Source organism: Cloeon dipterum, chromosome 1, assembly GCF_949628265.1.
Source record: "Cloeon dipterum chromosome 1, ieCloDipt1.1, whole genome shotgun sequence".
In the NCBI taxonomy this organism is placed as follows: Eukaryota; Metazoa; Arthropoda; class Insecta; order Ephemeroptera; family Baetidae; genus Cloeon; species Cloeon dipterum.
In genome coordinates this window covers 2,376,566-2,394,519 of record NC_088786.1, presented here as the reverse complement: position 1 = coordinate 2,394,519, position 17,954 = coordinate 2,376,566, and the positions used below count along the sequence as shown (strand labels likewise).

The 17,954-nt window shown below is 43.9% G+C and overlaps 1 protein-coding gene across 16 annotated transcripts in view; it reads right to left on the bottom strand.

Moving 5' to 3' along the window:
* da (daughterless) overlaps nucleotides 1-17,954 on the bottom strand; it is a 107,945-nt gene that overhangs the window by 66,620 nt on the left and 23,371 nt on the right. For 14 of the 16 annotated variants that reach the window (XM_065476305.1, XM_065476304.1, XM_065476310.1 and 11 more), the window contains exon 5: nucleotides 17,500-17,550. In XM_065476305.1, coding sequence (XP_065332377.1) covers nucleotides 17,500-17,550 — 51 coding nt within the window. Of the gene's footprint in view, nucleotides 1-6,987; nucleotides 7,228-17,499; nucleotides 17,551-17,954 lie in introns of those variants that run through there. The other 2 variants (XM_065476317.1, XM_065476319.1) reach the window with 1 other exon arrangement.

Sequence of the window (17,954 nt, the reverse complement as noted above, 5' to 3'; positions counted from 1 at the left end):
CAGACACCGAATTTTCTAGCAGAGGAAAATAAACGGTCTCACTCAAAACCCTTCTTTGAATGAATTTCCTGCTGATCCATCAAATAGCTGCACATATGGCCGAATCCAATCACTGCTTTTGTGGGAATAACAAACGTATCGAAAATGGACTAAACAGGTGAGAAGTGAGAAGGCACACAGGTGCGCCGTTGCAAGGGGTGTCCGACGGCTTGGCGCGCCCCCAGTTAACGAAATCAGTGCCACAGGTGAGAAACACGTGTCGCGTCCCATCTGACACACCGAGTGGAAGAAGGCGTGTGCCTCGCCTCGGACACGTGGTGCTTTATGGAGAGCAGAGCAGACAGACGCGCGCGGCGGCGGCGGCGATGCACCAGCTGGACTCTGTCTTTCTTTCTCTCTGGCGCGCGCATACACACTACACACACAGCAGGCTCTTTTGAGTGAAAAGAAGACCTGACCTGCTCAACAAAACGCACCACATGGTCACGGTGCCTATATGGTCATAATGAGACGGACCCACGTGCCACTAGGCTGCTCAATATGAGAAGGCTAACTGACAAATCGTTATGGCTGTCCACCGAAATGCTTTGGAAAAGAGCGCTGAGTAGCCATTCAGTTAAGCTTGGCTTAAATGGCCTTTTACTCACAGTGTGTAGAGTAAAAAATGCCAACGTTCTACTCCAGAAAATGGGTACGGTCGAATACATTTAAATTTCAGGATAGTATTGAAATGATTTGTAGATGACCTTGATATTTACAAACCAAGTCATTGGCTCGCATTGTCGGGTGCGGGCTGATTTGCGCCTAAAGGTGACTCACTAGCTTTGCAATGATTGCGGAAACTTCCCGACTCGCGTGGATTAATATCACGGAACAAATGTCTAGCGTTTCAATTTAAGACCCCGGTGCAGGGGCAGAAACACGAGCTGGTCCCTTTCTGGACTGGGCTTCCTCCAACGAGGCCCGTGAGTTTTCGCTATCAGGGTATCGCCCACCCATCTCAAAAAATTCTACTCAGTTAATTTTGAACTATAATTGTTAACGAAGAACCAAGCAACAACTGTCAAACCGCTGGAGGGTCGCGACACTGCCGTTAATTAACCACGCGGTGGATTATTAAAATCAAAGAGCGTGGCGTATTGCTGCGTAGAAATCATTAATTAGCGCGGCAGGACGGAAGTGAGGCCGGCTTTTACGATTTTCCATGCCCGTGGGACGCTTGGCCAGGCCGCGCGATCAGCGAGGTTTCGACTGCCATCGCCACGCAGGGACCCATTAACAGCGGCAACGCGAGGGTGCATTCAGAGAGGCAGCTGTGTTTTTAAACTGGAAGGTGCGAGGGGTGCGAGTTGGTCATTTGCCGGTGGATTCCACCCCCGGTCGACTGAGCGCAACGGACGAGGGAGAAAAATCTAGTAGTGTTTGGAAAAAGAGGTTAGCATGTCGCAAAAGTGCACGCTAGCTCGCTCGCTTGGGGTGCACTCGGGGAGCTGGCTGCGCGCACAGGAAGCTGCAGTGTAACATGACCTCCTCCTTCCACGGCCTCTCTCGCTCTCTCTCTCCCAGCAAACCGCCGTGTCACCCTCACCCCTAAAGCGAATGGGAGCAAGCAGTGCACTACTCGTAGTTGCCAAATCGACTCAACTCTTCGGCTTCAACACTAATTGATGGCTGCTGCTTTGAAAACATCGTGTGTTTTGTTGCTTATTTCGGCTTTTGGCAGCTGTGGCTTGAATACCGCGTGTCGTGGGTGCTGGATTTAAAAATTCTGCGATTTTTCTCAATGCTTTAATTATTTTGTACTTTCAAGTTGCGTCAGATTTCATACGGAGCTCTTGATCAATTCCACATCGCAAATAATCAAAAGGAAATCCCCTCGGCGCATCAGTACATCAGATATATGTGTATCCGTTCGCGGTGCAGGGTTCTAATGATTTCCCGGGGTCGAGGGTGCGAAGAGATCCGCACCGAGGAGTGAGTGGTAATCGAATTTGTATCCAATTTCATCTCGGCGTCCTTGAACAGCGCATAGTCTCTCTTCAGTTCAGAGCCGGATGGATAAGCAGAGTGACTTAGCAGCGCAACTAACGTTTCGCCATTATGCCCTTTTCCACGCAGGCCGATTTCATAAAATACGCACATGCTCGTGATTCATGGCGTGTGTTCATCGAAAGTCGATATGCGCGCAAAACGATCATTTTTCTCCGCAAGAGATTTATTATAAATTAACGTGATTTGTGCGCGAAGCGATGGTGGTAATTACACGCGCGCAAGAGCAACATCCGCGTGTTCTCGGACGAAAAGCGAGATGTGGTGCGTGCAGCTTCCATATTTGTCCGGCGGATTATTTATAAGGCCTATTATGACGACGCCATAATCAGAACGGTTATTATTATGATTAACTCGGCGAGTGCACGCATTTTAATGTGTTCATTATCGCGCCACAGCTTTGAGGAAAATCAGCTCTTGGCTATCTCCTGAAACATGATTTCCAACAAAAATGACGCAGTGTTTTACAATGCAACCCATGCAACGATTTATGCAAACAACGATTTCATAAATTTCAAATGGGTTAACACTTCTAACCAACATTTTTGCTTAACGATGTGAGATTTGATTGATGTTTGAGCTTAGCTTTTTAGCTATTCATCAACCTGCCGAACGTAACTGAAAGTGCTGGCTTAAAATTGATTGAATTCTCTTGAGCCAAATCGAAAGAGAAACGCAGCTCTTTTTATTTTCGGCTGATTTCACTCGCACCTAGCTTGAATTATTTATTTCCCAGATGCTAATCAGCGGCCGGCGAGTAATAACAATAATGACCCACTAAAATAAAACTGCCCAGACTCTCTTATGAGTTTTCGCGTCTGATAATTTATCCGTTCGCGCGAGTGTATTAACCGGATTTGCGCGCGTAGAGGTGAGAGAAGTGCGCGCCACCCACCGTAATGCTAAAATCGGCGCAATAATTTACACCGTTGGGAGATTTCACGAATACGAATTTGGGTTTAAACCGTATTTTTTTAGCTCCGCCCTAATCAGAGTAAAATTCCAGCTAGACCTTTACGGTACTGGATCAGGAGGCATCGGAACACCTTGTAAACGAATGTTGCCAATGGCGGAATGCGCAATTTTGTATTCATTTGTGCCGATCGCGTTCGACAAGTTTGAAAAGTCAATTTGTTACCGCAGCAGATTTCTAATGCCAGATAATGGCGAGCCTGCTGGTGTTGGAAAGCCGCACTTTTAGCCGGAGAAAACTTTGTTGCGCCGATGATGAACAGGTTTTGATGTGCACCGCTTTTGTGCATTCAGGAAATCAAATGCAAATTGTTCTTGTAATGTGATAAACGGCTGTGTCCGTTTTTATTTTTGACGCGGTTGCCGGATCGCCACAATTCTGGAGAAATTTCCGATGGCGCGCAAATCGGCTCAAAGTAGACACAGAGGCGAGTGAGTAAGTTCACGTAGCCCACAGGCCGAGGCGCGATGACGGCACTCGAATTTACATTTCGACGGCCTTTTGCATAATTAAGTGCGAAGAAAGGTCTCAAGAGAGAAGAGATTTTTATTCCGTCGGGTAATGGGATTGTTAAGTGGCGCGTACGCTGCAATTAAGGCGACAATAAATTTTGTTTTGCAGCCAAGTGTGAATTTAAAAGCACCTCGGCCGCCCGGCCAGTCGTGTTTGGCCAATTAATTGTGCGAAAAGGTTTTCGAAACATGTGCCTCTCAGCGCTGAAAATGAACTCGGAATCGTTTGAACGCCCCAATCGTCGGCTGCAAATTGAAATTTTCAATTAGCATAATGTGCTACCAGCACCCATTTAAAAGACCCGGCCGGGTTAAAGAGTGTGTGCATTTGAAACGTCACGTAAGAAACAATTGGTGTGAGCAATTTGTTCGCTTGCACGTTACGTTATGATTAATTAAATAACTTATTCCCTATATAGCGAAAGAGCAAAAGGAAAGGAAAAATCGGGCCACATTTCAGAGAGTTATAAGCCTGTTCGGAATCCCGCTGGCTGGGCCCGCTCTCTCGGGTCAGCAATCTTTTCGCGAATCCATCAACGCAGCTCCCGTTTCGGCCGCACCTCCTCCCGCAAGAATTAAATTAAACTCAAACAAGCGCTCATACATACTCGCGGCATAATGGAACAAAAGTTATTCACGTGAAGACGGCAGAAGGAGGAAGTGGCTGCGCAGGTTTTATTAAGAAAAGTGTCTCGTCGGCATCGGCATCGGCACGCACCAACCAGATTTCTCTAACTCTCCAGTCATGCTGATGGTTTTGTGTTGTAACCGCTGAAAAATTATATACAAACACACACACACACACACACACGGAGAGCTGCACGACGCTGAGGGTCAATTACGATTATTTGTGAGATGCGCGCCTGCTTCTGGAGCTGTTTTTATTACGCGAGATGAAGTCAGAGAGATAAAATATTAGAAGGATAAAATATTCAGAGTCCGTAACGGGCTCATGTAGAGCACGAGGCGAATTAATTCTTTGTGAGCGATTTCACGTGTGCAGTCACGCCGCGTTCCTTCCAATTTATTATATCGTATGCCGCTGCTGAATTGCCGATTTTTCAATGCAATTATGCATACATTCCTGAGCTAAACAGGAGATGACAGCCGCTCGCTTTCCAAATCGATATACATGTTAATTAATATTATTTTCAGATTTACGATCGCCGTTGCGTTCAAAGTTTCGACGAGAGAGTGGCGCGGCCCGCTGGCCATGTGCGCGCGGGAATAAATCTCGATTCGACACACCACTAACTTAAAAGGTGTAACGTGCGCCAGGGCTGATTTTATCTGCGGCAATAATTAAAATGGGACCGGTGGCTCTCGGCTTTTCTCGCAGACGTCGCAGCCTCCTCCTCGGGCCAGCAGTGCAAAAGTGATCTTAATCACGCGCGTCCTTAATTAAAATTTAATTTCGGCGGCCGGCCCAAGGTTGAGTTATTGCTTGGGTGCAATTACCGCGCAGCAAAACATGCAGAAAGGTCAGGCCACGCTCGTATTACTGACCGCGCATTGTTAAATGAAAATAACTGGATTTGTCGGTCAATATTTTAAATCTCAGCTGAATTGTGGGAATTTGCAGCAATGCGCCGCAATTAAGGCTCATGTCAGTAACAGAGCGGGCATTTTCGTACAATGGCCATAATAAAAGCAGCCCACCCACGGTCTGATTGCGGCAAAGTTTCATAGGCAAAGCAAACAGCAGGTTTCTTAACCCTTTGGCCGCTTGGCTTGCTATTGTATGAGGAACAATATGAGCATTTTCCTTCAGGGTCAAATCACAAAGGAACTGTTCTTGAATTCAGTGTGATCTCTCTTCCCTTTGAAACATTCTCTACTTCTCAGTGAGCCGGTGTTCTTCTTTCAATTTTCAACCGTTTCAGATTTTCTAGCCCAAATCCTTTCTAAATTGAGTAATTCATTCCACCCGCAGTCTTGGGGTCAACCGGTTGAGCAGCGTGTCCAATGCGCTTGCGCAGACACATAACAAATACACGATTCATTAACGGCGTGCACCACTTAATCGAGTCAGGAGAAAGAGAGCCTGCCGGCCGGTCGGTCGGCATTTAATTCGGCCGGCAAGCAAATTATTCGCATACAATATATTCAAATAATGCACTCGAGGGTATGCGCGGAGCGCAATTACTCCGGCGTATGTGTATTTGAGCTACACACACACACACACCAACAGGAGTATCCGCCCATCGTCGTCGTGTATGTCGTGTTGCTGGTGTTGTTGAAACAGAATCTCGCATTAAAAATGAATATGTATGCTAATTGGACAAATTGCTGTTTTGTTTCAACGCAGACAGCCACGGCGTGTCAGCTGCCAAGACGTGATCAAAAAAGCGATTTTTAACTTGCATCAGAGTGACGCCCGCGAAAACACTCTTGAGATTAGGCTGGCTCTGTTCTTTTTCGCTCACAATGAAAAAATAGTCGCATTACGAATTTTTTTGGGCTCCCTTGATAAATCGAAGGGAGCAAAGATGCATAACGTGTTTTTGTGTGGTGATTTTGACGATCACTCCTGAAATTGAGCACAAAATATATTAAAAGGTCGAAGAATTTTTACGATTGGGACGATCATTCAATATTTTTTTTTCATTGTTAACGTCCCTAGCATTGAATTTACCGCGTGAAATTCGACCTATGTAAGCGGGGAAAAAATATCCAGCCAGCAGCAAGGACCACTTCCCGTGATGCATCATCCTTGAGTACAAAAAGGGAACTAAACTTGAACTAGTGACTGTGATAACAATGCGGCTGCCTGCGTTTCTCTCAACTGAGAAAGGGGAGGTTATAGTGTATACCCTGTGTACAAAATTCCCGCATGCAGAAGCAGGTAAACTCCCAAGGGATGAAGCACACTTTTAAGGTTACCATTTCTTCACGCATTACTGTCGGTTATTCAAGGTTGGCCTAGTTCCTAGCCTCCTTTTTCCCCATAATCTTTGATGAAGGCGAAAAAAACGTCCCGGCATCCTACCGAGAGGGTAGCTTTTTAATCCTTTCAGGAAATTGGACTCTCAGGTATATTATTAGATATTACGGTATAGGCTATTTTTTCCTCTCAGGGCGACTGTCTTTTGTGAAAATGGCGATTAACGTCTTGGTTTGTGACGATCTCTTCAGTTACAATAATAAAATGTTTTGAAGGAATTTTCTATATCCACACGAGGTTGGACTTTTTGAATGGATTTCGATTTTTTTTTATTTTGTATTTTTTGTGTACGTTGTTCGCAATCAGATGGGGATGCCTTGTATAGTAACATTTTATCCCTTGTTCATTTTTTTCGGATTTTTCCAGGAAATTTTCCGAATATTTGACTTTTTAACACGGGAAAGAAGGACGACTTTAAAATCGATATTTTTCTAAACGGATGCCCGACAAAAAAAAACATAAATTTGAACCTCTAGATTTGAACGCTCGATTTTTCCGACAAACTTTACCTGTTGCCCAAGGAGGTACATAGGAACTGCACTTGGAGCTGGTGGGTAAGGGAAGCTAGGTTCCGGAAACAACTCTGGTTGACTCAGTTCGAAAAGTCGAAAGGAGGATGGCATGGGAGGAAGGGTGGCCATTCTGTCTCCTCCTCCATCTTTTCCTGCAGAACTAGACACGTGGTCCACTTGCGGCGGCTGTTTCGCCGGACTAGAGTTGTTTTTCATATCCATGGCTGCGTCTCGGCGGTAGTGTTTGAATTTTGCACTAGCTTCGCGAAAACTATAGGTTTTCACCACATGGCAACAGGCAGCGGCGGCGGCGGCAACAGCAGACTAGCGGACGCCTTCTGTTCCTAGAGATCCTCGCATTCGAACGCAGCCAAGGTACTGACCGGGTACTGACGGTGACGGTGGTGGTGGCGGTGAAAACCTCACCGACCCGCCTGCCTCTGCCACTGCCTCTTTAGAATGAGAGAAGAAAAGACCGGGAAAAGAAGAGAGAATAATAGGGGCGATCGGCCAAATAACAGTGGGTCTGAGGAGGGGAAGGACTAGCAGCGAGCGAGCGAGCAGCGTCATGAGCGACATGAGCGTCAGTTCAGTCTCAGAGCTCTCAACGACGATGATGCTCCTCAGCTATGGCTCCTTTTTTACGGAGGCGACCTATGAAGGCACTAAAAAATACACACAGAGAAAGAAGCAGCCGACGCCAGCCACAGTGAGAAGTAAACGGGGCTGATTTTACTTTACTGCCGAAGCAAGGTTGGCCTGCTCCCCTACACGGCACAGTTTGCAGTGGAGGGAAACACTCATCCTCTGTGACGTGTATATGTTATATACACTCATCACAGACGAGCAGCTGATATTTTACATTTTTTAACCAAACTTGTTCAAATAACTCAAATTCCCGATCTTTGAATAACCTAAATTCCCTCCCCTGATTAGTGTGGTATGGGCTCTTAGACGGTCCACTGGGTCCACTAAACTTTGTGTCCAATTGAGCGTGACCCAAAACAGTTTTTAGTTCTAGGGAGCAACAACGATCAATGAATCATAAATTTCACCACTAGAAATCTGAAAAAATGGCTCACTTCTACGTGGTTGGTTGTGTCGAAGGCCGCTTTCCATCCGATGCGTGCCTTACCGGTATTAATTGTCACTAAAAGAATAGAAAGAAAATAGGTGGGAAGGGATTGTACGTGTACCTCCCGCCGTGCACCGAGACTGATGGATAGGGCTCTTCGGCGAACGAAATGAGAGTGCATTTGCATCACTCCATCACTCGCACACCGCACGTACATAAACACACGCGCGTATATCTACAAAAGCCATCTATCTGCGCGTTTAAAATGAGCCACTGATTTCTCAATAATCCTTATAAAGACTAAATGAGTCACCGACATGGGCAGCTTCTGCTCACTAGCAGTGCACATCGTGAGAGTAAAATAATGCAAACGTATTTGTCTCTCACACGTCGGTCCGCGCGCGTTAATCACTTGCCCGCCGTCGCAGCAGAAGAGTTTGTAAAATACTTTGCTCGCTGGCAACTTACAAAGTTGTGCTCTGGGCTGAAGCCTGAAACTTGCTTGCTCTCATTGTGGGCGAGGATCCGGCGTGACAGCTCAATTTTTGCCGCAGTCATTCAAGCCTGTCATAAAATCTGCGGCGCTCTCCAAAAGTCAGATCGACGAGCAGATTACGGCAAAAATAAATGTTTACGCCGCGTTTGTGCACCAATGCGAACCGATTATTTTCGTGCATTTTATTTTCGCCGCCGAGTGACAACTATATATGAGAGCACACAAATCGCCAATGAACTGAAATGAACTTTAAAGAAAGCACGGCGCCAGCCGCGGCTCGCAAAAGCGTATGCGACGAGAAACAGGATTTTGAGTTAAGCTCTTACCAGGAAAAGATGAAATAACCGAATAGTTTAAAGGTTAAGCAGCATTATAAGAAACATGCTATCAAGTTGTCATTTTTAGATAAGGAAAAAATTATACGAATCCATCCAACATATTGGTAATGGACGGTGCCAAATCAAAGCTTTGTTTCTTTATAATGGGAGAAAATTCATTTCACGGGACTGGCAAATTTCTCATTATTTCCGTTCAGGAATTTTTTGTTTCGTGATGTTAGGAGAAATAGTTTTAAGGTGGAATTTTTGTTGAATTGTATCGCAAGAGGAGAATTCTGAAATTTCTATCGCAGGGAGACGTGAGTTTGTTGTAAATTTTGTTGCTCGTTTATCTTGAGATGAGTGCAGGCACGCGTTTTCAAAGATCGCTCGTCCAAAATCCTTTGCGGGTCCGAAAAAACTTCTGTACAATATGAGAGCTTGCGATATTTTTTTTTTAAGATTTTCATTCCTTGCCTATGTAAAATGGATATTTTTATCTGTAATATATTGCACAGGCTTTCGTACGAATGAATAATACTGCAATATCTGATCCATTTCCTAGCTAATTGATGGATCCACTGCGTGCTGACAGTTTTCTGAGTCAATGCATATCAATTAATCACGAGTGATTTCGGCGCCCGCTGCCAGCCATCCAGCCGTCGTATCGAATGCAACTCTGAGAGCGATTGCATCATGCCCGTGTTTGCATTGTGGTCGGATGCGTTCGTTGTAAATGCACGGACGACGCGCGCGGCCCATTCATCGGCCATCCGCATGGATAATTGCAGCCGACGACTTGGCACACCAATAATGTGTCAGCGGCAAAACAACGGCGCGTGCAACACTATGATTTAGAGCTGCATGCATATAGTGAAAAATGACGACTGTTCTTGCCGCCCTTTGTGTCCAACCACTATACATATCTCGAGTTCAGAAAATAATGCCACCCTCGGCAACGATTCATATATGCAAAGTTGGCATGGGAAATTGTGTTTTTTGTCAAGCTCTACTAATTTAGCGATTGGGGTGCTCGCCCTTTGTTACTGGCACGACCTGCTTGATTCCTTTTGCTTGGTTTTTAGACATCATGAAAATAAGAATATTTTAAGTAATGAAATATGATCTCCCTGAAACTGATAATTATAAGAAGTTTGTTAACATAAAGACTATAAATAGACGCTTGATTTGTGATGCATTATTTAATGAAACTCCAACAATGTTGAATGGGAACTGGAGAGTGCCGAATTTTGAGGATAGACATGTATTTACTCGATTTGCATGCCATGGATATCACTATTTGTTCTGTGCAACTCAGATGTACCATTATGAACCTCAGGGGATTTGTAAATGTAGATTTTGTGGGGAACAGTGTGAAAAATATCATATTTTGAAATGTGTAGTAAAAAGAATTAGTTTAAGAACAGCAGCAAAGACTTGTAAGAATTGATTGTATTAGGATTAGTGTCGCACGCATATATGCGTTTAATAAATAAATTCATTCATTTAAATAAAGTTGTGGCGCTTTCTCGCCACTAATAACTGCCTTTCATTTAACCTGTATCGCCAGGTGGCAGTACAAAGGTGTGCAACAATCAAAGCACCCTTACTGCACCTTATCCCCCACTGCACTTTAAGCCTCGCACGACAGCAGTCGCTGCACAATATTCTCTCTCCGGCTAGGATGAGTTTTCGTGCGAGGATATTCTAGAAACTTTGATCCCGAATTAATAAGACCCGAACTACGGGTCTCGGTCTTGGTCTTGATCTTAATTACTAAACCACGAGACCTGAATAAAAGACGAATTACTACAATGAGAAAGACGCATTTCTGTCAACGCTTCCACGTACCCACAAAGTGATTCATTGCACAAAAATTGTGCTGCAAATGCAGCTAGGAAAAAAACTTTCTCGGATCTCACAGTCGATGCTGGAGAAAATTGCTCAACAATAGCTTAGTTGTGATTCAACACATGGATATTTTTCCTCATTGTGATTTTTGAATCTGTTTTACGACCTGCCGTTTCAAGTTCTTATCTGTGCGCATTTTCTATGCTCAAACATTGCGTCTTTTTTTCAAGTATGGAGTGTTTTACTCAAAACACCAAGCGCCTCGAGTGAAATACTTTACAAAATAAGCTTTATGCGCGATTGTCTGTCCGACCATTAAATTTATTGTCCATAAATTAAGCAGCGCGAGCAATTACCGCGCGAACGAGCGATTCATTCCTAAGTTCTTGTACAAACTTTCCACCAATTAATACGAAATGTGCACCGAATTAACGAACCACCAATAGCGAGCGTATATAGAAGCAAGCGCACTCGCTAATTGCTTGATGAAAGATTGCGTCAAACCACTTTTCCCATCAAACTGGAATCGGCAACAAATAAATAGCGCGAATAGTAGTAAATCAGTCCAGTCGGCGTGCGGCGGCTACATGCACACACACACAAGAGCCGGCCGATTCATCAGCGCTCATGAGCTGACATTTGGCAGGTCATGCTGCAACATTCAACTTTCGAGTATGTGCCTGCTCTCGATATGAAATTGGATTTAATTAAGCGGCATTCGGTGCTCTTGATTGATAGGCGCATTGTGCGTGCGTATCAAATCGAATCAGGCAGTTAGCGAGTGGCTGGCTATATGGCTCCCGCCGCTCGACATGCATTTTAAATAAGAACGGCCACTGATTGTGAGTGAGGGATGTGAAAAATATGTTGTATATAGCTTAATTATATTTGACGACTCATAGTGGTTTTTTTCTGACCAATAAATGGTAGTTGGTCGAGTTAAAACTGCATCAAAAATGTCATTTTTCCACTCTTTATAGTAGTGTGGGTACGTGGAAGCCGTGTGAGAAATGGGTATTCTTCATTGTAGTAATTCGTCTTTTATTCATGTCTCGTGGTTTAGTAATTAAGATCAAGACCAAGATCAGGACCGAGATCAGGATCAGGACTGTGAAATTACATGGATAATCAAAAATCACAAATACAATAAACAATTATAACAATTAAAATATCACTTTCGAAATACAAATAATTATTACAGCTTACCCCGTAGTGCGGGTCTTATTAATTCGAGATCAAAGTTTCTAGAACATTCTCGCACGAAAACTCATCCTAGCCGGAGAGAGAATATTGTGCAGCGACTGCTGTCGTGCGAGGCTTAAGGTGCAGTGGGGGAGAAGGTGCAGTAAGGGTGCACTGCTTGTCGCACACCTTAATACTGCCACCTGGCGAAGCGTATTTAATGCAAACTAGTTATTAGGACAGTAGTGGCGAAAAGGCGCCACAGTAAAAAAAAAATCAATTTTAATTTAATGTCTTAATTTTGTAAAGCTTGATAGAAATTAAAAAAATCATTTTTATCTTAAATGAGGGAAAAGCTAAAATTAAAATCGAGGTTGCTGTTTAAATCTGAAAGAAAATTAGATTTCTCTTGTAAAATCACGATTTAGAGAATTTTTCCTTTAAATTCGTTGGATAGGTCGCGACGAGAGGGGTCAAAATCAAGCGAAAATCATTAATTTTTCGAAATATTTAGAAAAATCTGAAACTTAACTTTTCCTCGGCTTGATTTTATAGATTTTATCGCTAAAATCCCAAACAATAAACTATGCCTGTTAAGGAAAATTGTTTTTAATTTTTGTTGGCCTGTTAAGTTCTATTTTAACTTCAACAGTTTCAATTCAAAGCATGAGATTAGCATGCGAATTTTCAAATTTTAATGCTATTCATTCTACATTGCCTAAATTAAAAGAAACTGAAAATGATACAATTATTACTAAATTATTTGAACACATTCCGCACCGCTTTGCACATCCCTATTGGTAAAGTTAAGGCCGGACAAGGTGCCTTTGCTACTGACGTGTACTTTGTAATGCTGGTGCGCGTTGTGCACGGTGGCAATAACAACAATAAACGCGGTGATGCTTCCCCGAAGATATTGAGTTATTAAATTTTCAAATCTGATTTCGAGCGCGGCGGCTGCGGCATTTCGCCGGCTCGCATGCTTCCTCCTCGGCATTGTTCGTATATAGCGTGTTGTATGGCGCGGAAAAGCCAGCGCGATTGATGAATTATGATGACGTGAGTAAATTTAATATGAAATGTGTAAGTCACGTCACGATTTTTATAACGAGAATAACAAGCGATTTATCGAGGAATGAAGAAATGACAGGGCAACCGTATGTGCCTTGTGAGTTTAGATACGTCCATGCATAAACACACACACTTTCGGGCACATGCACACAATGGAGCAGCTCCGAAATTTTCGACTCGCGGCGTATTCTCACACGAGACGCACGCCGTGCGGATAACGTGCTCGCAGATTGGAAAATTGGTCAGGTAATTATGTAATTTTGGCCGAAAGTGTGTTTGTGTTGGCTATTACTTCTGCACGGCGCCGTGTTTGCCAAATAAATCGAGGAGTGTGGTCTGCAGCGGATTATTTTTCGCGACTTCCACGCATCGAGCTCATTATGAGTCACTTTGAACAATTTCGACGAGCAAGGTTAGCACAGTTGGTTCATTCTGTGTGTCAATCGAAGCGAGCCAAGTTGCAACCCTCAATCGGAATGGGTCGGTCGTGCGTCAATCAAGCGGAAGATGAGCGATAAAGGACCATAATATGTAGCGAGCGGGGGGTGCGCTGCTGCTCGGCTCAATGGTATCATGCAGCGAACGAATTGATTCCGATTGGATCTCGCAAACCCACGCAAAACGTTTTTTTACAACGGCGACGGTGGCGGTGGCGACGGCCGCTTCCCCTTTCGATTATAAAGTGCACTGCGCACACAATAAGCCTCCCTCTAATACAACGGGCGGGCAGACAGTGGAAATAAATACATACACACACACACACACACACACACGCTGCGTATGTACTCGGTACATGCACAGAGTTTTATGCTGCACAGTTGCCAGGACGGAGAGGCCGTTCGGCAATAAAAGCTCGGGCGCAAACGAAATTTCGTTTCAGCTGGCAACGCAGCAACACTGTGACGCACTTAATTTTTAGCTCGGCTGGAGAGGAGTAAAAAACCCAAAAGAGATCTATGAGAAGAAGAGGCTGCGGCTGCTGCTGCTGCTGGAGAAGGAGGAGAAAAAAGAGCCAAAGAGGATGTATGTGTTGGGCTGGAAGGGATTCTTCTTCTTGGCCGATAATACTCGCACGCTGGGCTCAATTCCACTTTACTGCTGATTTGCAGACTTGCGAAAAACAGTCGGATATTTAAATTTTCATCTTTGCAACCTCTCAGATCCAAAATTCGATTGATGACTGTGCCAAAACAGAAACTTGCTTGAAGGGTTAAGTGGTGAATTATTTCAAGTTACAAGTCAATAAGGAACTTTTTGCATTGTGGACTAAAGCCAGTAGTTCATGGAGTTAATTGATTGTGAAATTTAGCAACAGCCTTGATTAGCTACGTTTCTTCAAAACTTGAACGGCAACCTGGGAAATGTTAAGCTTTCTCTTAATTTTTAGAGAGTACATAGTTCAAGTTAAGGCAAAAAGGAATTTTCAAAAATGTCCAATAAATCTTTACTTTGATATACGTTTTGATAACCTTTGTGTTGCTGGATTGCCACTGTGGAAAATATTTTGTGTCGGTTTTTTTTGTGCTCAGACGAGCCGTTTTTGCCCCTCGGACCGCGCAATTAACGCCAGGCGTTGATCGTTTGTGAGTCATTTTGCGCTGATTGATGGCGATAATGATGATGATTGGGTGTGATTGAACGGACGTGTTGACTGGAAAATGCACCATCACATTTCCAGCAAGTGAATGCTGGCTGACACAATTGGCCAAGCGTGGAGTATAAACGGCTGAAAAGTGCTATTTTTGTCGTCAATTGAATCATTTTGTTGGCTCAAGTGACGAGCAGATTTATGTGTTCATATTTGCGAAACGTTGAAAGGGTCAATATTTTCCTTTTAAACAGACTGAACGCTGCGACGACGTGTTTATGCAATTTTTCTCTGTCAGCACACAATTTGGTTGCTCTCCAAAAGTTCTTGGCTTCAGCCTGGGCGATAATTACACCGTGCACGCAGTAATGAAGAATCAAAACATTGTCTCGTTAGAAAATTAACGAAACATCATTGTTGTAATTTGCAACATCTGCATGTTGACGGATTGTGAGCTAAGTTTCCAGTCTTTCAATAACGATAAAATATCATTTAACGCACGAGAATGAAACAGTACACAAGAATATATATCACCCACTTAAGAATTCAGCACCCTTCGACCAGGCCGGGCGGAAATTATTTTCCCCGCGGCAGAAGCCTTTTCGTGTTTTCTTTTGGGCGGAAGAGAAATGAAATTGCCATCTTTTCCTAGCGGTGCGTCCCCCGGCAGCATTTTTCGGGAAGTGTCGTGCGAGTTAATAAAAGGGACGCCGAGCTCGGCAGCGAGTGGAATATTTGATGACAACAATCGGCGCCATTCCCATGATTGTGATTAATTATTGACGCGGCTGCGAGTGGAGAATATTGCAGAACACATCAGGCCAATACGAGAGCGTCACGTGACCCCATCTGCGCCGATTGCTTTTCCGAATTCCCCATGAATCCGGATACATAAAATGAAACGCACGAGTGTGTGTGATTTTTGCGCAAATTTTCGAACAGGTGTACAGCGTGGGAGAGAAAGTTTATTAAATGGTCGTTACGATTGTTCAAAAAAGGGTTCCGGCATCAAACACGACTTGTTCGCGGCGGCGACATCATAATAATCGCGCCGCCGCCGCCGTCTCTCTTCTTTTCAGTGAAATACAATTTTACACCGCCGCTCGTGTGTTGATGTTAAAATTGTATTATTTCGTGTGCCTTAAAAACATAATGACGCCGTTTGTAACAATGCTTCTCGCGCAGAGGAGAAAAATGAAATGTGATGTATCATCAACACGGCTCTTATTTTATTGCACCTTATGTGAATGAGGCACTTCAAAAGCTCAACATCTTGCTGCATTATCATTTCGTTAGCCGCGTGATGACAAGAATTTAACGTTTTTTGCACGTTCCACAGCAAATTCATTTTATTAAATCACCAAAAACAGCTCTCAATTTGCTCGTGTGTGTTATTAATGTAAGCGCAGACTGTATGAAAACAAATAATACACAATGAGAGCATCGAATGCATCTGAATATGCATCGAGAAGGTTAGCGCCGCCGCCGCGACCTCAAATTTCAGCGCCAGCCGAGCGTGTTTATCCAGCAGGCAGAGTACTGTTCTGTACCGAACAGCGACGGTGAGCACAATGGTCCGACTGCAACTGTTCCCTCGCAGGTAAATTCTCGCTCGGTACAGCGGCGCAAATTATCAGCCTCAACTGCAGCGCAGCAGATCTGCAGGCCACGAATTAGGCACACTCGGAATCATACAAAACACGCCACATACGCGAATCTGCATGCATGATGGCAGCTGGCAATCTCGGCTGCAGTCCCCCCGCGCCGCGCGCACATATGCATGCACATTCGAGCAATTCAAATATTATGCAGTGCTCTGTGTGTGTGTACGGAACGTTTTGAGCTCGACTCGACTGGTGCCATCATTGTTTTAGCACACTAGATTGGTTCCAGCCATTATGCCCTCGGTTAATAACACGGCTAGCATTGTGTGCAGTGCACGCGGCCGAGTTTAGGGCGCACACCACACTCGCTCTCGCTGTCTTCGGACGGCATAATTGCGCATTATGCTGGATGGTGGCCTGGCAGGGAGGTGCAGCGGCCGCACACCCAAGCGGAGAGTGCTGCTCCGGCCATCTAAGAGGATGCCGAACGAACTTGTCAAGGAGAAGAATATCCCCGGGGCAAATTTGTGCATTGCGTGACATCCTTGGGGCGTGAAAACCATGCGCGGCGCCGCGTTGGTTTAAAATTGCAGAACAATTAAGTGGAAAATTATAATTGAATCAGTTGGGCAGTCTTACCAGGGGAACTCACCCATTAATCCGATACGATTTTTTATAGATGTAAACTTTCCAAAGTTATTTTTCGTAGGCTAATTTCTTGAAAATTGGTTGGATTTCAAAAATATTAATTTTTTAGAATCTACTCAGCGGGAAGAATCGAATGATGTACGGTTTAAATACTTTTGCAAACGTTTTCCTAAAATTTCTGACAGAGATGTGCTCTGGAAATATCGAATGCAGAAATGCTTGTGATAGAGTTTTAATTTTTTCCAAGTTATTCATTGTTATAAATTCATTTTATTCTATGCCGGCGGAATTTAGCATTTAGTTATGCTCTTATAGAAGCTGATTTGAAGTATATAAGCTAATTAATTCGGAATCAATCCTAATTTTCGCCTATCCCATTCGATACGAAGTGGAATTAGCGCGCGAGGCCCTTTGTTCTGCTCACGTGCATTAACATACAATAGGGCGGCGAACGTCTGTAAACGCGACGCATTTCATAATAGGCTCGAGCACAAATTACGCCTAAACCGCGAGGCCGGTAATTAGCTGCGAGGATTGTGCCTTTTGCTACGGATTGAAATTGCTAAGCAGCTAAGACGAGTTAACAACGCTCGCAGCGCGGAATACTTTTGCTCGAGTGAATTTCCAAATAAAATGAAACAAACGTGAACGAGGAAGAACAAACAGACAATACTCACCCAATGTGGTTGCGCTGTGATCTCTCCTCCACCGTCGGCTGGATCTAAACTCTGGAATTTTCAGGGTAACGGATAAGACTTTCGCAGTTTAATGAATTCAATGGATACGGATTTTTACTGAAATAATTTTAATTGCTTTTGTTGCAAAAAAAAACAGCTTTGCGATAAAAATTCGTCAATCTTAAACATGCTTTTGAAACAGCTGCGTTATCAATTAAGTGTTTATAGGATGTTTATGAGAAGAGATAAGTACACATGGAGACACGAGATTTATTTATCGCCCACCATAAACATTTCTTAACCTAAGATGATACAATCAGTTTTAATTTGAGATTTGAATTTAATCAAGCATGCATGTCTTTACCCTGCACAATTAATTATAGAATTTTGTGCAGTTTTCACAGGAAAAAGTACAGCATTACTCAATTTACAAGCGAGGTCTCGAAAATTGCATG